The sequence below is a fragment of the Glycine max genome, chromosome 16, assembly GCF_000004515.6.
Source record: "Glycine max cultivar Williams 82 chromosome 16, Glycine_max_v4.0, whole genome shotgun sequence".
NCBI lineage: Eukaryota > Viridiplantae > Streptophyta > Magnoliopsida > Fabales > Fabaceae > Glycine > Glycine max.
In genome coordinates this window covers 35,963,151-35,986,854 of record NC_038252.2, presented here as the reverse complement: position 1 = coordinate 35,986,854, position 23,704 = coordinate 35,963,151, and the positions used below count along the sequence as shown (strand labels likewise).

Sequence of the window (23,704 nt, the reverse complement as noted above, 5' to 3'; positions counted from 1 at the left end):
TTTAATTGTAGAGTTCGTAAGTTATCAAAAAGGTTTTTGCTCAAGTGTTTTCTAAATTGTGTTCCTACACGACAAAATTCTTTATATAGATGAACCATTTTAAAAGTTCGTTTGTAGGTTCCATCTTAAACAAACTTTTGACTGGTAAAAAAAATTCACATGCAAACAACCAAATATAAAATTCAATCTTTTTCTTATGTTTTAATTTATGATCGATGTTTTTGTCTTTAAAGTTGGTATAAGAGCTTAACTTCTAGTTTGGACACTTAACAGTGTATAATCCAGTATAAGAAAGGACAAGTATTCCAAACAATTAGCTCATATTTGAAAGAGCTTCTATCAGTCCAATATCTATCCTTATTTTTTGTGAATTATATTATCCTTACGGAGGGATAGATCGAATGACACATTTCATCACGAAATACACTTTATGGGGCATCATTATGGTGAATATGAGTCCAAGAACCCTAACGGAACTACATAAAGAAAATTGGACACTTAAGTAGCTAGATGAACAAATTTCAGGTCTATATGATTTTGCTAAAATACAAATGAATCGGTCTTTAATCAAAGAAGAATATATTCTTTGTTTGCCATTGTTAAAGCAAAATTTATAAGACTTCCCTTTAACTTGCCGATGTGTCCTCCTTTAATTTGCATTATGTTTTGGAGTTGTTTCTGCATGAATTTTGAGTTAGGTTTATGCTTCATTCAATCATTATTTGTTAGTTTTTCTTGTTGACGACTTTTTGTTGCACTAGGTTGTATTTTTATTATTTTAGAAAATATTACATGGGGAATGAACCGGAGCAAAAGGAACTATAGTAGTAATTAATAATTTGTGGTCACGTAATAATTAAGATTGAGACAATATTGGTTTCTATGGAATGCTTAAACAAAGAGAAATAAATTCTTATCTGATTCATCATGGATCTTAGAGGAAATCATGCCTGGAGTTAAATTTGATGTTTTATTTAGACAACTTGACATAGGTGTCATATTTTGAGCAAGAATCAAAGAAAGGATATATCGATTTGACATAGGTACATTGATGATTTCAATTTGATTATCTCCTTTTATTTTATTGATGTTTGAATTTCTTTTTATTTGATTTGATTCTTTCTTATTGTGAGTATTTGTGTGAATTTGTGGCTATATGTTTGTACCTCTTGGATAATTAGGAAAGAATTGAAAGTTGAGCCTAATTGTTGGAAATATATGAATATGAATGTGAGATCTAAATGACAACAAATGACTTACTATGAGAAACTTAATCGATCGGTTTATTTTGAATCTAGTTTCCATGCATGATTTTTATATCTCGAAAGAAAACCTCAATAACTAGAAAAAGTAATCAACCATCAAAGAAATTCAATCTTAACTACTAGTAATAAATTTGGATTAGTTAATTACCATTGTGGTCCAATATCCTAGAAACCATTCTTGATATGACTATACCCTTGTTTCGATATTCTTTCTTTATTGAATTTGCTTTTACTCGTTGTTTTTTATACTCGTTGTTCTATCTCCATCAGATCAATCAAATAATATTTATCGTTTACCTTCTCAAATCACAATAATTAAATTTAAATTGATAATCATAAAACAATTAATTCCAATAAATCCGATAGTTTATTACTTCACGACAATTGTATACTTGTTATTTTTCACACCATTCACACAAGAGACAACAACCAGTTAACTGTACTTCCATTACGTAATATTTTTTTTTTCTAATACTTAATAAAAATATTGTTAACATTTAAAAAATATTTTCAAATATTTTTGTGACATTTTATTAAATATGATGTGTATCTCATGTTACTAAAATCTTGACTACATGAACTATATATGATATTTGATAAAATGTTACAAAAATTATATTAATTAGTAATTTTTTTTTCATATTTAATGATATTTTTTAAGATGTTATCAAAAAAATTTAACCACATTTTTATTAAGTATAAGGAAAAAAAATATTGTTAAAGATGAAATTTGCATTACTGTCCTCTAATGAATAATCATGCAAATTAAAGATGAATATTGTTCATCAACCAAAGGTGATTTGGGTACGCTACGAGATGTTGGTGATAGACGAGTTGAAATATTTTAGAAACTAATACAAACTTTTACGGTTTTACCTAAATCCATGGAACCACAATTAGTTGAAAGCCTATGATTAAATGTATATATATGATGGGTGATGGATGTTGCTAGATCTTAACTTCATTGACATTGAAGTGGAATTAGACTTCTTGTAGTTAGCTCTTAATACTTTAACGTCCACATTCCACATAGTATAATACTACATGTGGGCATGAAATTTGGCCTTGAAGTTTTACCCTGATCTTGCAGTAAGAAACCAACACACGTTCAGTGCCTAATTGAACACCCAACAAACTAATACTTCAAGCTTACTAATTATATAGATAGATATAGAAAAGAGATATTGAGTTTATCTTCAAGGATTCTTGTAGTGTTTCCATTGGTTTATATGCAATGGCGGAATCAGGAAAAAGTGTCAGGGGAGGAAAAATGAACACATAAATTGACAATGATTTATAGAAAAAATTAATTTTTCTCATAATTAAATTATTTTATCTATCAAATTAACAGTAATTTAAAATGTAACAAAAAAAATTAAAACCCAATATATAAATGATAAAAGAAACATATTCGGAAATAATTAACACAGTTGAACCTGCATCAAAAAATTAATGTAATTAAGAAAAATTAACGTATGTTTGCTAAAATTATTTATAGCATATGAAATAATGACTTCATATTTGAAGTTCAATATAAAAAATTTGAAATCAAATTTTATTGTTTTATACGCATGTTGACAAGATATATATCACTGGAATCTTTGGAAAATAAAAACACAGAATTAATACCAGCAAGAACTTCTGATAGAACTATGAAACTATAAGCTAATCATCAACATAAAAAAAGACAAATAGTAGAATTCATCGAGAGGGAAGGGGACCAATATTAGAATTCATTGGGAGGGAGGGGGTGTCAATATTAAAATTCATGGGAATGTTAGTAAATTTTGTTTACTCAGGAGGGACCTAGTTTCGCCCCTATTTATATGTACTGTCAGAGGTTAATTAGTTAGTGTCTTGTATCACTTAGGCCTTCTTTCTCAATCCATTTTAGAGCATTGTTTGTTTCATAGTGTAGTACAGTAGCATTTAATCCAGAAACCACTGAAGCTTTCAGAATAGATTCCAAGAAAGGAAACATTATAAGAGCTATAACCAACAACAAAGACCGGGACACACAAATTAAACACGTGTATCGTGAATCTTACTAAATCATAAAAAAAAAAAAAATGTTACAATTCAAACCTAACCATGCAAAAGTGTTGCTTACCCATGCATCTTTTGCTAGACCACCTTTGTAGCCAAACGGAGGAGATGTAGAAAACTGAAGATAATTTTGAGAAGACATTGAGTTTGTAAAAGGATTATTTTTGTTTAATTACTTAATGTATTAAACTAATATTTTAAAAATATTATTTAATTATTACTAATTCAACATTTTACAACTTTGAATTAGTTTTCTTGTTAATTTCATGATCGGTAGAGTTTTAAATCATGTATTGTCTATAACTATGAGAAAAATAGAAAAAGATGACAAGAAAATGTGAGAAATAATTTGAGTGACGTGGTAAAATTGGTATAAAGAAAAAATAAATTGCAAACATGTATTGCAGTACATGTAAAAAGGGAAATGATAGTTATATAGTAGGAATTTAACTGCACAAAAATTGTCTACAAAAGACGAGACGTAGATGGATTTAAATCCCTCTGCAGTTGCATGCTTTCCAAATTGTGTAAATCTAGATCCTTAAATATTAAATTTATTATAAAAAATATTATAACGAAGATCATCATTATATGTAAACTGCACCAGCTTCAATTCATTTTTGAACTACAGGAGATACATATATCCGACGTGATTTCCATCGAACTCTTTAATTTTATTTATTTTTCAATTTACATCCATTAAAATAGCAGCACTGAGGGAAAAATAATATAACTCTATATATTAATGTAGAGCTTGAATAGTAGACTCGCCTGAATTCTAATAAATTTTACTCAACCATACAAAATGTGTAGCTAGAAGAATATTTCAGAGAATATTCTAGTAACATTTCGGATCCAAAGAAACTGGTACAACTACCGTACCATATATATTCTTTCTCCCAACAATCTGACGTCTCTTTCAGGAACCATTCCTGCAAAGAATCTTCATATTTTAGAAAAGTTGTCATATTTGATTTGATCTTTTGCTCAACACCTTCTAGTGCATTTTCAGCAAGGATTGGCTTTCCTTCATCATGGTTTCATACCCCACATGATGATTTTTTTGAATGAAGATTTTGAGCCATAAGTTGCACCCTTGAGACTGGCAAATTCATGATAATTGATATTGTGTTTTTGGTGGACACAGAAGGATGTATATACACCGCAATTGAGAACATGTTCATTACCCATTAGCATGTTCAATTAATTTGGTGAAGCATTTATGCTCCCGAAATTCATGTTTGTAAATCACAAACAAGATTTTACTAAAAATCGTCGTGTTTTAGTCTTTTATTATTATTTATGATTCATGTAATTTGTAAATCACAAACAAGATTTTACTAGAGATAAATAGAAATATTCGGCATATAAGAATGAAATTATTGAAATCACAATGGATCGAATCAGAATGAATCCAATTTGACCATACAAGTAATTTACCTTTTAACTTTAATTTTTTGGCATAATAACAACTCAAAAGAAACATATTGATACTAAACTAAAACAAATAAGTCTTACAAAGTAAACCAAAAGTAGAGGTGCACGAATAGGTAGTTACTTAGACCCTCAATTATAAATACCTTTGATTTCAACTCCTAAATGAGACTTGGGATATCTAAGGATAAGAGTGACATATATTCCCCTTCTCTAGATAACATCAATGTTCCGATAACACTATAAGCAACACCTCTGTGATATTATTTGTTTTGATGTTCGATTATCCCTCATAATTTTATCCTTAAAAATTACTTTATCTGATGAAAAAGGTGTTTATAAATTAATCTTGTCCTCAGACTCCTAAAAATGTAGAACTTTTGGCATATACCGGAACTTGGGAATAGAAGGGTTTTTCTTCTTTGTCTCTGAATATTTTATTATATGTATGTTGTGTGATCTGAATCCTTGCAAATATATGGCACTCTATATATATCAGAATGCCAAATGAGTTTTAACGGTCTAGAACACAAGAGATAGCAAAGAACAGACACTGTCAGCAAGAAAAAGCAATATGTTGCCACATCAATAGAACACATGAATCTAAAGATTAAATACAACACGCATGAAATAGTAATAATTAAGCAATGAACCTATACAAGTGCTTCTCAAATTAATATATTTATTAATTAAGGATTAAACAGTGGCTACGCAGCAAATTTTTCCTTAGAATTCCTGCATGCTGATCTCATGCATGATGAATTCCAACTTCAAGCCATTCACGCAAAGTGCATGGCTAGCTTGACGTTGATTTTTCTATTTAGGTTTTCTTTAGCATGGGCGTATTTGTAAACTATGTTCCCCACCCACTCCCAGTTTTGAACTTTTTGGATTTAATTGATAACCATGCAATCTAGTGGGGCCACCAATATCATGAATAATATACATCACATAAAAAAAAATCAGAATAATTAGATTAAATAAGTTTTTTTCCTTTAATTATTTTTCTAGTTTGATTTGGTCATTTATTTCATTTTTTAGAGTTAATTTGATCTCTAATTTTTAAAATTGATTTGATTTAATTCTTTAATCTTTAAAATCAATTTAATTTATTCTTACCATCTAAATTAATTTGAGTGATTGTGTCATTTAAATTTAATCATACTCTCTAAATGTGTATTTTTTAATGGTTTAAAATCATTATTAAATAATTTTAAACAATCACAAAATACGATTTCTTAATATTATCAATCCAATTTATACAACAAGATAAAATAGCATCAATTTTAAAAATTAGAGGGTAAAATTGAATCTCATAAAATTAGATAACCAAATTGAATATAAAAAATAAATTAAAAGACTAATAAACTAATTTAATCAAATAATTATGATATCAAATTAAAACATTGTTTTTTTATAATTAAGGAAATGAAACACTAATATATAGTACCAATAATTTCGTCTTATGTTCTTTCAGTTTTCGTACATTAATTTGTAGCTAGCTAGGAGGATGAAATAATAGCACTCTTGGCGGTGACTATAGGCCGGTGCAGCATGATAGATACATACGCGATTGTTCTATGAATCTCAACAAGGAATTCACAAACTATACATACTTTTCCATTGCTGCGCAACAGAACTAACGCAACGGCGTACATGCAATTTGTCTTTTACTTTGGTAGCTTTAGAAATATATCTTTATTTATTACTCTCTGTTTTTTATGTATTATCATACAATTTTTATTTTGTGTGAAGAAAAACTTAATATTTCTCGCAGAATTTTTCACAAAAAATGTAAAAATAATTTTTAAAAAAAGTTAAAAGTTTGAATATAAGAGACAATAGTTTTATATATATGTGTGTGTGTCCCCTTAAGAATGAATGCATGGAGTATGAGCTTAATTATACTACTTGAAAACCTAATTCATGCAATTGAGACCAAAATCACACATTTATACTAACTTATATACTAAAAGTGGAATAAAACTCCTGTTATATAGAACTGGGGTGTAGGTAACTATCCTGTGACCTAATTAGCTAGCTCCAGCAGTTAATTAGATACAATAACCCGACAATCGCATGAGTATTTATGTAATGAAAAACATTCTATAGACTTATATTGGGTTTGATTTAGAAGATGAAAATAGAAGTGGAATTCCTGAATTGAAATAAAGTGTAAAAGGTATAAACCTCATATGAAATTTACAACATTTCTCTCATATTTCTTTTCTCTCCCCCTAAATCAAAAACAGTCTTAGAGTGCTCACTATATTGTGAAGTAGTTGTATTGGGTTGGGTTGGGTTGTGTCCTGATCCTCCGGGTCCAGCTTAAGTATGCAGATTTGGGTCATCTTCCATGTTCCCTGGGCCTAGAGTTGATACATGCCGGATCCAAAACCATGAGTATTAATTAACATTAAAATTCTGATAGAAGATAAATAAGGTTGGTCAATGCGCTGGGACATGCAAGAATTATTGGTTCAACAATTGCAGCTGAGTTTGATGGATATTTTACACGTTAAATTATATATACTCCAAATTCCTAAAGCTTGATATTGATGGAGCGGGTAAGTGCTACGAAAAGAAAGAGTACCTTCCTTCTAGAGAAGCCTGCTGCGACTATATGGATGAAAACGATGGCCATATTTTATTCAAAAGATCTACAACTATAGGGTGTCTTTTAGAAAAGAAAAGAGAAAAGGTGTTTTGGTGCCCTTTGAAATTTTTATCCAATTTTATAATAATCTTCCGAAGCTTTGAGAAAGCCCATAAAGTTCCACGTTTATCATGTTTCTGTGACCATAAGATCTACTGTTTCTTCCCTTCAATCATTGAACATCGTTGCCCATATTTGAAAAGTTCTTTTTAAAAAAAAATAAAATTGGAGCAGAGGGTAACTCTCACTTTTTATCTTAATAGTAGTAGTAGTTATTACTAAACTTACCGGGTCACCCAATATTATTTGCTTACCCTTGAATTAATTACTTATAAATGTTTAGTCTTGGAAACTTTTTGTTGTTAGTGATATGATGAAAATAATATTATGCATAAATAGAGAGAAACTCTTATTTCATGAATTATTTTTTAAAATTGAGTTAAATCTAAACCCGAACTCTAATATTTGATGTCACAAATTAAACTGACTTAGGATTGGAAAAGAAGTGCTGTATCACGAGCATGATGGAACTCCTTCGTTATTATATGGGTGGAACGAGATGTCTCCTCCTAAAACATCTCTGCTCTTGGAGATGTATCAAGAAACAAAACAATAGTCTAATATTTTTTCAAACCAAAAGTTATATAAGTTTTATTAAAAAAATAATAATAAATTAAAAAATAATAAAATTTAAAAAGATAAAATTGGTAAAATTAGTATCAATTTTTTTTATTTTACAAATATTTATATTTATCTTATTAAAAAAATTATTTTGTGAAAGTAATATCTATTTTTATGAGGGGAAAAAATGTTTATTCAATATATTCAAATAAAAAAAGTTTACTTTATGGGATAATTGCCCTCACACTTCAACGAACGGATTCGTCACTTTTGGATCACTCCAAATCTCTAATGGGAGTATGCACACTATATAATTAATACAATAAGTGATATTTAAGGTTCACTTTTTTGTTTTACAGAAAAAAAAATCCGAAAATGCATAAGAAATTTTCCGGTGATATAATGTTATGTATGCACCAACATCATCATAGAGTACTTTTTGTCAATTTTCTGCCACAAATTAATTGAATTGATTATTCTTTGAAAGGACAATATAGAAGGGAATTGAATTGTTTTTTCTTAGTTCATCTTCCTTGGCCATCCTTTAATTAGAAACCAAACTTTCGCAACCTCTTTTTCTTCCGTCCACCACTTTAAGGTTCATTTGTTTCAAAATTACATAAATTATTTTTATGACATACATTTTGAAATTTGAACTATTAAGCATAATTAAAACGTTTAAATCAATGCCAACCTCATTTACTTTTTTTTTTTTTATTGTGAAAGCATACGAATTTTCAACGTGTTTTGATGGCTAGAATCTCCTTAATTGTTTTTCTTTCTTCTTCCACTTTTATACGCATTAATTCTTCGTGATTTTCGAACTCATTTAACTCTCCAAGAAGCTCGTAGTTCTTGATAAGAATTCATAGCACAGTTTAATTTATCAAACACGTCATGAAAATATCAACTTATTTCACGATTTTAATTACTTTAATCTGTTTGCAAGGTGGTTTATTAATAAAATTAACTTGAAAACTTACAGTAAAAAAGAGAGGAAAAAACAAAGGCAAACGAGTGACTATGCACTATAAAAGTAATAAAACTATAAATATATTCACATAAGTATGAATGTTGAGTTTCTACAGGCAAGTAAAATAATTTATAGGACTAATGAAATATTCAACACTACCCTCAATGGCAAAGCTACAGTCCAAGTCCAATTTAACGAATATATAATATAAATAAAAAAGAGATAGCGAAGAAAAAAGGATTAGAAAGTATCGTTTTCCTCTGACTTCTGAGAAACTTCTGGGAATCGGTCCCAAACGGTTAAACGACGCACGTGACGTCTCCGCGTGCCGGTTTCGGATTCCCTACAGCACTACGTATCTAATCTAAAATGTTTCATTCGATTAGCCGTCGCCGCGTGTCAGTTGCACACCCTTTGATTTGTCCTGTGACACGGACTCAACCACGGCGTTTCCTGATTCTCGCGATGGTTCTGGCAATCCAACGGCTCAGATTTCACGTCTGCAGAACCCACGTGATGCAGGCGCAGCAGGGTATCTTCCTCTCCTCCTCCTCCTCCTCCTCCGCAATCTCGACCACTTCCACTTCCTCCTCCTCCCTCTCTCGCTCGCTTCGCTCCAATCGCCACGCCAAACAGCTTCGGATTCGGAATTAGATTTATCTCCTTCGGCACCGTATCCGCCGCGTCCTCGCCGGAGCTCCGTTTCACCGGCATCAAATCCAGTGGCTTCACCGCCGTCATGCCGGACTCCCTGCTTCCCTGTGCTCCACCGGCGCCGCCGTCAGTTTGGTAACTGCCGTTGCTGTTTCCGTTTTTGTTTCCGTAGCTTGACATGAGAGAATATATGTTGTTGCAGAGCGATCTCATCTCGGCGAGTTCTTTCGTTAACTGAACGTTCTCTTTCCTAAGCCGCTCGTTCTCGTCGAGAAGCTCCGCCGGCGCTCGCAACGGCGACGAGTTCGACGATATCACCTGCTCCTCGCCAGAGTTCGACGGCGATATGATCGGTATCGCGGTCAACGGCATCGGCACCGTAACCGTCGTCGGCGCAGTCGGAGACGGCGCCGGCGATGAGATCTTCCGCCGCTGAATTTCGCAAAGAAGCCGCTTCTCGCCTCGGCGGAAATAATCGTTCGAGAACTCCCACCGATCAGGCACAACTTTCCTGAATCCCTGCAAATCAAGCAAAATTATAAACAAATTTTAGAAATAAAATTCAAAATCATCGAAACCTAAGCAAAAAAAAAAAAAAAAAAACAAAACAAAGAGTTGAATTGAAATAATTACGTAAGTGTTGAGTTGGCGAACGAAGCTAGAGAAATTATTGTGTTTGAAAAATTTAGGAAGCAAGTCTCTGGCGAAAACGGTAGGGTTCCAGACGATAAACGTTGACCCGTCGTCGTTCCAGGAAATAACGTCGTCGATGGATTGGTCGTCGACGAGTTGATAGGTTTTGGTGAGAAAGGGCGTGGGAATTGATCTCTGAGACTCCGCGGAGGCGGAGGCGGAGGCGGTAGCGGCGGAGTCGCCGTTGTGTTCCACCGGCGGCGGTGGAGCCATGGAAGAGGAGGCGCAGATCAATGGGTATTTTTGCGGGTTATCGGTGTTGAAACGCGAGGGAACGGAGAATGATGTTATGGTGGTTCTAGAAGGTTCCGTTGGAAATATAAGGATGAGAGAGAGAGAGAGAGAGTTAGGAGAAAAAATAGAAAGGAAGGGGAAAGAAGGTACTGCGTTACATCTTATGTCGAGAAAGTTCCGTGTGAATGACGGATTTGTTTTTTTTTTTTGTTTAATAAAATAATAACCGTATTTGTTTGCATGTTGATGGGTGAAACTCTTGGATATGATGGTAACTGGTAAGTAACCAAAGATAGCTTCTACGGTTCTTCTTTATTTAAGAAACTTATTTTTTTTTCTAAAAAGAAAAAAAAAATCATACTTCTGTTTATCTTTATTTTTTATTTTTTAGATAAAGTGATAAAGCTGAGTTGTTGTCTTTTTTTATTTTGACAATAATAGCAAGGCTGACCTGATATTTTATAAAAAGAAACCTTTTCCTTTTTATTAGAAATCTGAGTGGGAAATCAGATATTTAAATTCAATAAAATTCTATGTAATGATTGAAGATATGTTTCGAACAAAATCGAATTGAACTGAACTTGTGCTTTTTACTATTTACGCGGTTCAAAACTCCAAACATTTTATATATAAATTTTAAAATTATAAATTGTAGTTTTATTATATCATATTAAAATAATAGCTAATTTATATAACTTTTTTAAAATCATTATCTATTTTCTCAAAAACACACGCTCGAACACATATATATTGTGACTCATGATCCTATAACATATATTTCCTTCGGCCTTGATTATAAGAATATATATATATATATATATATATATATATATATATATACTTATTAATAATATTAGTTATATTCATTAAAGTGTGTGAGTTTTAATTAAAAATGAATTTATTTTTTATATTACGTTTTATTGGAACATGATATCAAATATGAAAAAATCTTTAATTTTATTAAATGAAAGATATTTTAAAGATAATTTCATAAAATATAATAAAATTAGTTAAATCTTAGTTATATTTATAAAAAAAAACAAAAAAAATTCTTATATTGGAGACCCAAAAAAGTACGTCATAAGTTAGAGCATCTCAGATGCTTGTAGGATTGTTTGGTGGATTGTTTATGGTCTGTTGCGGGTTGGCTGGTGGTGTTGGTCCTTGTGGTGGTTGCTAGCTGCTGTATTTAGAGGCTAGGGGAGTTGGGTGCTTGCTTGGTTTATGTCTCTGGTTGGTTATGTCTGACTAGAAATATATATTTTGGTATAGGATGTTCCTTTTCACAGCTTGAATCTTTTGAGTATGCAATTGTTCCTTGTATAATTCAAGCTTCAGGACTGTTTGAAGCATATTTTAGCTGTTTTTTGGTTCATCTTTGTGGTTGGTTTTTCCTTTGTATTAGCCACAAAGGACTTGTTTTGTAGTTATTTTTTATCATGGCACTACTTTTGCTGCTATCTTAATATATGATGTTCCTTTTGCTTATTAAAAAAAAGTTGGAGTATGTATCTCAAAAGCTACATAAATGTCACAAAAAAAAAATTAATTAAAATAATTATTGTTCATAAATTTTAATTTGACCAAATAAATTACAAAACTTACAATTAAAACACAAAATTAGGAAATAGTCAGATCAAATATATCATAACAGAGGGAACAAATTACAAAAATTCAAGATATTTATTTATAATTTTATCAAAATTATATGAAACATTCACACATCATCAAAATATATATATATATATATATATATATATATATATATATATATATATATATATATATATAAGTTCTAAGCAAATATTTGGATTATAATAGAATTTGACCAGTTCTCAATATCTTAATTATAACCAAGTCTGATATTTAGTATATTGAAGCAAGAACTAGGGATTCATATTCAATTCACTTCACTATGAGTTTTCTTCATAAACCTTTTAATGTCCGTCTTAATTTAAAGAAAAGCATGCAGGTGAATACATATTTCTCCTTTCAAATACTTTATAAATTATTTTCTTTATAGAATGGCCGATGAAAGTTTGTACCTATAAGGTTGATCACCTAGTGGTTTCATCTCATTTTGGTGTGATGTCTGAAGCTGTGCCAGCCATTCAGCTCATGCGATGACAAATGTCTTAATCATTTATAAGATATTTTGATTCAATTAGCAAATAAAATCTGCAAGGACAAAGTTAGGACTCTAGACTATTGAGACTTGAGAGGTATTAATTAAAATGACACCAGGATTTTTCAAAAGCATATTAAAAAAAAAAAAACCTGAATGCCACACCCTCTTACCAAGCAACAGTGATACTTCTCCTCACAGACTATGATGGGAGAGATAGAGATGGGTAGGTTACTTTCCGTTCCTCTCATGAAACTTGAACTGCATCTGTATATATTTGGCATATAAAGTGATTAACTTTAGTTTTCCTTTTCCCTACAAGTATTTTCCCGGTTATAGATGAACATGATTGATTGGTTGTGAGTGAGTGTCATAATATTCTATTTGGCTAATAAAAAATTAAGAGTAGGGGGTGTTGCATATATTTAATAATTAATTCTATTTATATGTTAATTATTGCAACATTGAAAAATTATATTGTTTTAAAAATCTATTAAAATAATATTTTGTTTTATTGAAAAATTTATTCTGATAAAATGCATTTCAGAATAAAACAAATATAATGATTTCTCATTCAAGAAATGTAAAACTGATTTCTTCTCAAGTTTTGAAATACTTACAAATATTTAACACAAGAAGGATAGATCTAGACAACTGTCTAAAGGAAAGGCTGTGCAAATGAACCAAGTAAGTCAGGTGGACATGCAATCAAACTAAGCATCTGTTACTTAGTCATGTACTCGCGTGAGACTGAAACCAATGGTGTCTAACACTACCTAACGGGAGGGACAAAACTCTAACACCGACAACAATTATAAAGTGAACGAACTACAAGTGTTGGAAACAAAATATTGCAATATAAGGACAAATTTTTTTAAGTGGGTACGTCAAAATTAGGAAATTAATTTTTTATATAAATTAAATTTGAGTGTAAAGAATTAATAATCTATTAGGAATTGTTTATATTTGAAAATTATTACTCTTTATAATAATTAATTTAAGTCACTAGGGAGATCTTTCCTTTAAGTGCTGCAAGTTTCCAACCCATTTTCAAGCACGAATGCTGCTTAATTGGTAGCTGTTCCAGACATGGCCACGTGCGATTTCATGTTCCTGCGCATGGAAGAAAGGGGATGCAAAAAGTATTGGGAGAAAAAAAATGTGGTAACAAAATTCAGGCTTCCTGAAAACGAACGATGAGCGAAGACTTGTTGGCATGTTTAGGCTCAACATTTTTTTTAGAAATGAAAAACTGTCTCGATTGTGGTTCCTCTCTTGATTCAATAGCTGTGAGTTTAGTGGCAAAATGATTTTAATGTTTAGAACATGCTAATAGGTCCTCTTTGGGTGATTTTTAATTTTGAGTTTTCAAATTTTTAAAATTAACGACCAGTTTTTATTTTAGTTTCTAAAAATAATAAAATATGGTTAGTTTTAAAATAAATTTATTTTGAAAATTTCATAGTATTAAAATTAATTTAAGAGTATCATTGTGTAGTAGTAATGATGATAGCAACAACGGTGACAATAGAAATATCCATGATGGTGGTAGTAATATCGGTGGCGATGATGGTGACAATACCAGTGATGAGATGTTTGAGGTGACAATGACAAAGATAATAATATTGGTAGTAACTAGTAGTAATAACAATGTTGGTAGCACCAATTGATGACAATGGTAGTGATAGTGATGACGGTAACAATGATAGGAGTGATGATAGTGATAGTAATAATGACAATAGACCGTAACAATAACAATAATATTGATAGTTGTGATGGTAGTAACAATGTTGATACTTATGATGATGATGTCGATGACAATGGTAATGATTGTAGTGGTGTTAGTGATTGTGGTGGTAACAACCAGTAGTAACAATGATGGTGTTGACAATAATAAAGATGCATGATATGATATTGGTTTTCAATTTATTTTTATAAGATTTAATTAATAATTTGATTGATATACCTATACATACCTTTCGTTTTAATCTCTATATATATAGAAATTCTACAGTTTAATCTTTATTCAAGAAAATTTTATAATTTAAAACAAAATTGGATGATTAAGGTACATTACAATTTTTATCATTTGTGAGAATCGAATACAGAAAAAAAGATTTATAATAGGTGACACGCAAAATACAATACAATTTAGAACATTGGATGCCCTTCCTTATTAATCTTAATTTATGCTAGATACCCCTTAAATGTTACAACTAAAATATGCTGCAAAGATTGAAGACAAATACACACAAAAAAGATATAAAGACATATATATCCACAGACAGTTTCTCTCTATCAGACCAAATTGCCAGCCTCAAATATTCTGTCATCGATCGTTTTCTTAATGTTGTTCGAGAAACTGCGAATTCTTCCGAATCCCTACCAGCCAAACGCGTGGGATATCCTTACTAATCCAAGTTTTGTTCCTTGGTCCCCTACTTTAATTCCAAAGGTGCTGCATCCACCAATTTAGCCACAGCTTTTATCTGCTTATCCTATTTCTGGAACAATAATATGAGCTAACGATGAATATAATTATCCAGCAAAGGATGTGACTTCTGTTGCTAGCTAGCTGTTGCTGTCGCCCATTTTCTCTCATATATGGTAAGATGTCACCTCAAGATAGAACAAATTAGCATGGCAAGACGAAAAAGTAAAACATAAATTGCTGATTTTTGTGGGGACATGCGGTGTGAATGTTTGAATTTGAGAAGCTTCAGAACTGATGTTAGTTTTAAAGTCAAAATAATACTTATGAGTAACAGAAATAATTTTTTTAATGTATATGATTAAATTATAAATTTTATAAGATAAATATTAATAATAGTTGACAACATATAATTGATACTTAAGTGAAATATTTAAATATATTTTATTTTTCTTAAAAATATTTTAGATTAAATTTAAAAAGTTATAATAGATTAAGTTTGAAAGTTTGGCAATAATTTTTCAACTTTTGATAATAATTTTGTGTTGCTGCTGTAAATTAAGAATATCGGAGTAACTTTCTTCAAATTGTTGATTTATTAATGCCTTATAATCAACTTTAAGATTTACATAATTCATATACACAGTAGTGTTTACTTAGGACATTTCTTTTATTAAAGTATATTATCTTCTGTTGAATTTAGCAATGACTCTATCACAACAATTGCAAAGCGTTTTGTTTTTTTTCCTACAGGGAAGATCATAAAAAATCAATTGTGTAATTGAATAACAGATGTATAAAGTGATCCATTCTCTAATATATTGTGTTCCATAGCGTTAACAATAAGTTAACCATTACTCACGAAGACATTTATTCTTTGTTGGTAGCCCTACCTTGGACATTCGTGGTATCGTTTTCTCTCTATATTATAACTTATAAGTAGACCACTCTATCCATCATTTAGAAAGAGATAGGCCTAATACAGTAATAGTAGGATTTCAGGAAAGGAAGATATTTTTGTGAGTGTGTGCGTGTTAATTTTTCTCTGAAGGGTAGTTTAAAATAGGGGCATTCTCAAATCATGAAATCACATATAATTGATCTTTCTATAAATGTGTAAAATGCCCTCAAAAGGGGAGTATACACGTTTTAATGAGTTCAGGAAAAAGGTCTTAGCAAATTTAAAGCAGAAATACTTCTCTTTTTTTTCTTCGCCAGACTCTTAATTGAGAGGGTTTCTTCAATTTCTACCCACAAAATATGATAGTAGTACAAAATTTGAAGTCAGATGGTTTGACCTTTGAACTTTGACGCATGATTTATATGTTTCGGGAATGAAAACCCGTTTATTTATCACAAAAAAAGTCAAACAAAATATTTAAGGCTGGGCTAACACAATTGTTTTGGGCTTGGACAGCAATACGGCCTCTCATTTAAGATGATGTTGCGTGGGCTGTTGCTTCCTGCACCCCATATAAAGGTTAAAACACCCAAATGGACAAAAATGCCTAGTACCTCCTTTCAGTTTTCTTATGTGCCATTTTTCCTTTCATGTCTGTCTCTCAAACGGTCAACTCTACTGTTAACCGATTGATAAGTGTATCAATTTTGTGAACAAGTAGTAAAGTATTCGAAAGTCCGAATGTCGAATCTAAAAGAATTTTGTTTGTACCTAGATTGATGCAAACTCAATTAAAAAGCAAGAGATAAAGAAATATAGGAGATAAGATAACGATTTAAAGAAAAAAATAGAAAATAGAAAAGATAAAATATTTGAATTAAAAAATGATAAAGATAAAAAATAGAAGATAAAGAAAGATAAGATAAGAAAAGTAAAAGATAAGATGAAGATAAAAAAAGATAAATTCAGAATGTGATAATGTTGGGAGCTAGTCAGTCTTATTTGCCTAAGATGTATTATTTTATATTTTTCTCTATCAATTTGGTGAATTTTTCCTACCCACATAATCTCAATCCAGATCCCTCACGATAAAGAGTCTAATTTATGTATTATCTCTCCCAAATCTCTTTAACAATATTAAGTATAAAAATTATGCATGCAAAGACACAACAAAGTCACCTTATCTCTAGCAATGCAATGTTGAGATGTCATTTCTCAGTTCTTTAGACATTACCATTTCCCTATGAATAATCCTGAAAACTAATGCATGTAAGAACTTCCTTGTATTTCTATTAAGAATTATCGTCTGCCGAACGACTAATCCCTAAAGATGATGCAAGAATGAATGATACATGAAATTAAAATAAGAAAGGATAATAGGAAAGAAAACACCTGATTGCATTGATAGATATGAAGCATTACAATACATATATTGGCTTTTCAGGCCTTCTAGGCTCTAACTAAGGGGGGTTTAGCCTCTCATTGTCATGAGAAACTTTTACACTTTTGGGGGTTGATGTGGATGGAAGAAGATGATGAATGACTAAAGAGAGAGAATTTCCCCTAAGGGATAGACCCAGTGTGTGGGTTCTCTCTAAAACTTTATGTCTTTTTTCTTTTACTTCCTGCTCCTTATATAGGCACTAGGTAGTTTAATTTTCACATTGACTTCGAGCTTTCGTGCTAAGCATGCCTTTGGGCTTCTTCATCGACCTTTTTAGCATTAAGCGTGTGTTGCGCAGTGAGCGAGAGTGCACGCTAAGCGGGTTTTTCAGTTCTTTCAAATTTTTTCTTCCCGTTTTTGTATCAATTTTTTCTCTAAAGTATTTGAAATCTTCTTCTTTTGAATTTTACCAATAAAAAATAACAAAAATATTAATTTATTTATTATTTCATTAAAAATAATAATAAAATAAAGAAATTAAACCCACTTATTAATCCAAATTAATCATCAAATTAGTTTATATTTCGCTGTTATCATCTACACCTCAACTCTACCTCACTCTGGTCGCCCCGTTGCCCTCCACCTCGCCAACAACAATTAATGGCCATTGGAGGAAGCTATTTTCATGTGTAATTAAAGGTAGCTTGTACCATTGATGCCATTGAAGGTAAGTTTTGCTTCCTGTGTTTCCATTACCGACCTGTTTTCTCATTTTTTTTATTGGTGCCTGAGATTGGTTTATTAACTGTATTCTTATTCTTATTAAAGATATTACTTTTTGTTTATTTTTTTTAACATCCCAGCCATTTTGCAATTTCAGAATTCCAAATTCTGAAATTGAATTTTTAATTTCTAGCTGGAAATTGAACTTTCTGAAGGGTAATTATAGTTCTAGAAGTCCGAAGTTTTAAAAGATAAAATCATACAAATAAAAAAAAATAGCAAACACTCTTTCTAGTTTCTAACACACATTTCTTTATCAATTGAAAATTATAAAATTAGATAAGAATGTGATTTTAGATCTCTAAGCCCGGGAATTAATGTTTTTTCAAAATTATAAAATGATGTATACCCAAACTTATACTTCTGGAACTCTAAATTTTTGGTATTTTTTTTTTCTTTTGAAACTTGAAATTCCAAGAGTGTATAGATAGTATTTTGGAAATTAAAAAATAAAAAAGATGTTAGGGTGTATATTAGGGTGGATATAGGTCCACATCATTCCAATGACCCAATAAATTTTAATCAAATCGAAGGAAAACATACAAATTGATCTGAATCATTTTCTAGATTCAAATTAAAAAACAACAAACCTGATATTTTTATTTAGTTTAAGTATTAGGTTTGGGTGTACAAAACTTGAAGAACCTAACCGAACCAATTATTATCATTTAACACTTATATTATTTTTTATTACCATTTAGCCCCCGATTAGATATTCATTATTCTTCATATTTCACGCACATTCTGGCTTTATCTCTCTCATTCTCTCATATGTTAGGACAATTCCTCTCCCTCCAGGGCTGGAGCAACCTTATGACAGGGGAGCCTTCTAAACAATTTCTTCTTATTCTTTCAATTATGACTCAAAATTGTAATTTTATAAAACTTGTCGTGAATCAAGTTTATGTACGTAAAAACTTTTAGAATAAGTTATATCTTCAAACAAGATAGATTATGCCTTAAATATTAACCTATAACATAAAAAATATCAAGTTGAACGTTTGTAATTTTGAAAATATGATATTACGTATTTGAGTATTTATTTTATATTAATTTTTAATTTAAGATTTAATTTTTTTTTTGTCTTATAAATATGTGACTATTTCATTTTTAGTTCCTAGAATTCTTTTTTAGTTTTCACTAATATTTTTTAATCACAATGATCAATGAGAAAAAAATACGAATCCTAAGGACTTTTGTTTTACAGAAACTAAAATAAAAAAAAATAAGCACAAAAAAATACATTTAACCCAGTATTTGAATACTTATAATGTGACATGACATCGGACTACTTTCAACATTATTGATGATGGCAGTCCTCACATTTGCATACAAACCATCATCCTTTATCAAAATATTAGTAACTTCATATTTTTAAATCCAACACTTTTTTAAACACTTCTTTAATATTAATTCACCAGATATCTTTAAGAACTTCTATTCAAACTCAAGTACGTAAGATAATTAAGAACAATAGAACTCTCAAATTTTAACACAACTGCAGTCTTTAAATTCGAAATTGAACCACAAATTAAGATAAAACGATCCTCCACTAATCAATATCGGATATTTTATTCTTTTTAAATAACTGATATTTGGCCTAAACGGGACAGTGATGAAAGTAGTATGAAGACATTGTAAAACCATTTATTTCTTATCAAATAAATAATAAGAAAAAGAAAGAGTACACAAAAGGTGTTCGTGTTTCGTAATGCTTTTAATTGCTACGAATTATTCTTTATCATTTCGATTTGAAATAATATAGAGGAAAATTAAGACATGCAGCATCTCAATCACATTTAACAGATTAATTAATCAATTCTATTATAGTATACAAACCAAGTAAACACTTAATTTTCAACTTCTACTACCACTAGCTTGAAGATAACTAGCTACTATATATATATATATATAAACCAATCGAATTACACAGATTTTCAGAAGCACATAAATATTAAAATTTCATCAATGAATGGACGAATATGACTTCACATGAGGAGCAATGATGCAAAGTTGGCGATGAGATGGAACAATTCTAAAAGAAGAGAAGAGTATACAGTATGGATCACGGAATTTTGATTTGAAAACACTTACCAACCATCCACTACTACCAACATATTCATACGGATAAGGTTGGAAACTCCTCTCATGTCCCTGTCTAATCCACCTTCGTACTAATCACAACCCATACATTCACGTGTCCTGTATAATATTAACAGTTTATAATTTTATATATTCATAAATTTATTATTTTTTATCATAACTATTTTAAAAATCATATTAATCATGATTTTTTTATTAACTAATGATATAATTTATTATTGTTGCATTAAAATTACTCTAACATTAATTAGAGAAAAAGTATATGTACATATAGAATATTTTTTTATAATATATATATCATCCAATCATGACATGCTATCAATCGTAAATTTATTGATTTTTATATATATAATTATTCTAAAACCATACTAAACATATTTAATTTTCAATTAGCTATTAAAGACTTTTCCACTAATTATTAATAGTTGCATGATATGATATACACAGCTATGAAAATATCATAGAAGTTCACTTAATTTAATATTCTTCTACTGTTCTCCCCCCACACCTCTATCAAATAATGTTGATATGATATTCCTAGCTAGAACTTTCATAAAATATCTCCTATCCAAAGCATCTACCTAAAGCTTGCTTTCTTTAATTTGCCAAAATAAGAAAAAAAGAAATTATGTTGACACTGATGCAATGAAATAAAAGATATATCGAGCACAGCTTAGATAATGGCATCTGGTAGGTAGGAATGACATCATGCCAGTGCTGCCTAGAGTAGAAGCTTTTAATGTACACATTTTCTTAATATCTTCTCATTTGTGTAGAAGATTTTAGCGGCTAGCTAAATTCAACTTAATAATCAAATAATACCCCCACACAAAGCTCTAAATAAATGAAAGGTAGTTAAATGCCAACACTTCGATATTTAAAAAAAAAAAACCCTTACATGACACGAATTTGAGAAAAAGATCGAAAAAGACCAAATACTACATACTATATACTAGAGGAGACAAATTTTGGGAAGAAGATAAAGTACAAATAAATGGTAAAAATAAAAGAACTGGGCAGAATAAAAATGAAAGAGGGGTAGGGAGGTTGGTGGAAAAAGGTACACTAAACATTAATTTTCTGCTCTTTTATCATCGTCCCAATTGCATGCTGCACCTTCTCTTTCGTTTTCTACTTGTGGGACCGCCTGTATGGAGGACACGTGGAAATAACACATTAGTCCTTTTCCTGATCCATAATACATATATCTATGTCTAAATATCTTTCTCTTGTTTAATATAGTAATTCGAACAATGCATTATTGTACAGCACAAGATCGAGTAAAACATGTGTTGTGAGGAGTATTCCTTGTATTTAAGATCTTTCCACATGTAGGTACGTGTTTGGTTAATTAATACGGTGTCGTATGTTTTGGAACCAACATAGCTTATGATAAAAAGTGATGCTTTTGTCCGTTGGATCATTATCATGATCCAACGGTTGGAAACACTCTAGAATATTTCATCTCCACACCTGGTCCTGTGACGAATTGTAGGGCTGAGATGATCTCCTCCTTGTTCTTCTGGTTGTTGGACCCATTGAATCTATTTCAAGAAACAGCCCCCAAATTAATTATAAGAATTACTAGAAAAAGAAAAAAAAAACGTTGGTCAAAAAGTGAACTTTCTTTAAAATTATAACAGGGACCCAAAACTGAAGTGGATCGTGTGAGATCTTTTTCATAAAAAAGAATACATTGAAAAACATGGCTATAAAATTTCAAATATTTTTTCATAAAATAAAATACATGATAAAATTCCAAAGATTTTTTTTCTGTCAACTACCTGAATAAACACTTTAAATTTTGAGAAATAATATCTTAACGATCATGTCTCTACAATTAAACTGATTAAACTAAACTAAACATGTGACTAATATATCTTATCTTTTAATTTTTTTTTCTGTAAATATAATTTTTATTTAATTATATATTCTCTTACATGCAATCCCGTATTTAGTTATACTAACGACATAAGATATTATAATGATTGTTAGACACCACCCATTAACTGTTATGTGAAGTCCAGTAAAAGAAAAAGAGAGAGAGAAACATGAGTATAATGAATACTAATGTGGTAGGAAAAAAGAAATAGAGAAAAATAAAGAAAGATAATTGGGTGTTTGAAAATTTATATAGGGTATTAAAAAATCATTGCTACAAGATATTATACTACTACCGGACGGTGTAATATATATCTATGTTTATATAAATAAAATTATAGATTCTTAATTATATTGCACATATCTTAAAAAAACAATTACAATGCACATTATTATTCTTAGTGTAATAATTGAATGTTTAACCAACAACATGTGAAAATGGAAAACCCTTTTTGTTCATAGATAAAAAAAAGTATGAATGTTGTAATAAATTTTCGTTATTTTTTGAATAGTGTATAGTGTAGTATTTTGATTTTTGATATAAGAATTGAAAAATAAAAATTGGCTTTATGGTAGAGAGAGGAGTGAGGAGATCCGAAAGGAAGGAAAAAGAAGTAGTTACTGTCTACAAATATCTAAGGGGCATATTTGATGCTTTCGACGGTCCACTTACGTGCTGTTTGGTTTAAGACTTTAGATAGTCAAACAGTGTCCACCAATAAAACAAAACCGGTTCACCGCCAGCACCCGTTTTCATCAAACGCCAAATCAGAAAACAATATTAATGTGCACCCAAACGCTGCCTTATTATCATTATCAACACCCTCAGCCCCAACAATTTGTTCGCTCAAAGTATCAAAACCCAAAGCAACAATAATAACGGTGTGAGGGGGGCTGCGATCACGTACCTGAGGGTGCATGGTGTTTTATGGTGCGGCGGCGAGGGTTTGGTTTCAAATCCAAGGTGGATTCGGAAGAGTCGGGGAGGTAACGGTCGAGTGGCAGAGAGTGGCGCGTGGTGGAGACGGAGTTGCCTTGGTTTTGGAGCATTGTGCGGACGAAGGAGGCTTCCATGGAGTTGAGGAAGTGCACGTGCTTCTCGTCCGTCCAGAACGCCGTCGCTTCGCTCGCCGGCACCTGCGCCATCGCGGTGGGTGGAGGAACCGATGCTGCGGTGGCGCTCGTAGTTTCTTCGGGGATTCCTAGGAGGAGAGTGAGGTTGTTTTAATGATGTCTGAAGAGAGGGTTTCGATGGGTTAAAGGATCAAGTGTATTTGGTTGATAACAGATTTCAATACTCAATAAATACTTATAAAAAGATATTTACATATTATTTCTAAATTTCTTAGATCACAGTAGATATCAAATCTATATTTTTATAAAATATGAGTTTATTTTTTAATCTATTGAAGTAATATTTTGTTTCTCATCAGCATAGTTAAAGATATATTTTATTTAATGAATCTCTCTTAATTTAGAAATATGGTACATTAAAATTTATAATTTTTTAACAATACCAT

The 23,704-nt window shown here is 30.8% G+C and overlaps 2 protein-coding genes across 2 annotated transcripts; both read right to left on the bottom strand.

Moving 5' to 3' along the window:
• Positions 1–9,053: 9,053 nt before the first annotated feature.
• Positions 9,054–10,737, bottom strand: HSF-32 (heat stress transcription factor 32). Its single transcript, NM_001353465.1, has 2 exons — positions 10,283–10,737; positions 9,054–10,168 (listed from the first exon to the last, which is right to left on the bottom strand). Exons 1-2 carry the CDS (start codon positions 10,553–10,555, stop codon positions 9,395–9,397), a joined length of 1,047 nt encoding a protein of 348 aa, NP_001340394.1. The 5' UTR covers positions 10,556–10,737; the 3' UTR covers positions 9,054–9,394.
• Positions 10,738–21,098: 10,361 nt separating this feature from the next.
• LOC100811730 (uncharacterized) lies at positions 21,099–23,475 on the bottom strand. The gene is made up of 3 exons (XM_003548160.5): positions 23,093–23,475; positions 21,777–21,847; positions 21,099–21,450 (listed from the first exon to the last, which is right to left on the bottom strand). The coding sequence occupies exons 1-3, from the start codon at positions 23,328–23,330 to the stop codon at positions 21,376–21,378; spliced, it is 384 nt and encodes a 127-aa protein (XP_003548208.1). The 5' UTR covers positions 23,331–23,475; the 3' UTR covers positions 21,099–21,375.
• Between the last annotated feature and the right edge of the window lie 229 nt (positions 23,476–23,704).

Excerpts from the sequence above, each read along its gene's own strand:
- HSF-32 (NM_001353465.1), bottom strand. The coding sequence starts at position 10,555 with ATGGCTCCACCGCCGCCGGTGGAACACAACGGCGACTCCGCCGCTACC. Across the intron at positions 10,169-10,282 it reads TTCGCCAACTCAACACTTAC|GGATTCAGGAAAGTTGTGCC; the intron begins GTAATTATTTCA and ends CTTGATTTGCAG.
- LOC100811730 (XM_003548160.5), bottom strand. The coding sequence starts at position 23,330 with ATGGCGCAGGTGCCGGCGAGCGAAGCGACGGCGTTCTGGACGGACGAG. Across the intron at positions 21,848-23,092 it reads AAAACACCATGCACCCTCAG|ATTCAATGGGTCCAACAACC; the intron begins GTACGTGATCGC and ends TTCTTGAAATAG. Across the intron at positions 21,451-21,776 it reads ACAATTCGTCACAGGACCAG|GCGGTCCCACAAGTAGAAAA; the intron begins GTGTGGAGATGA and ends TCCTCCATACAG.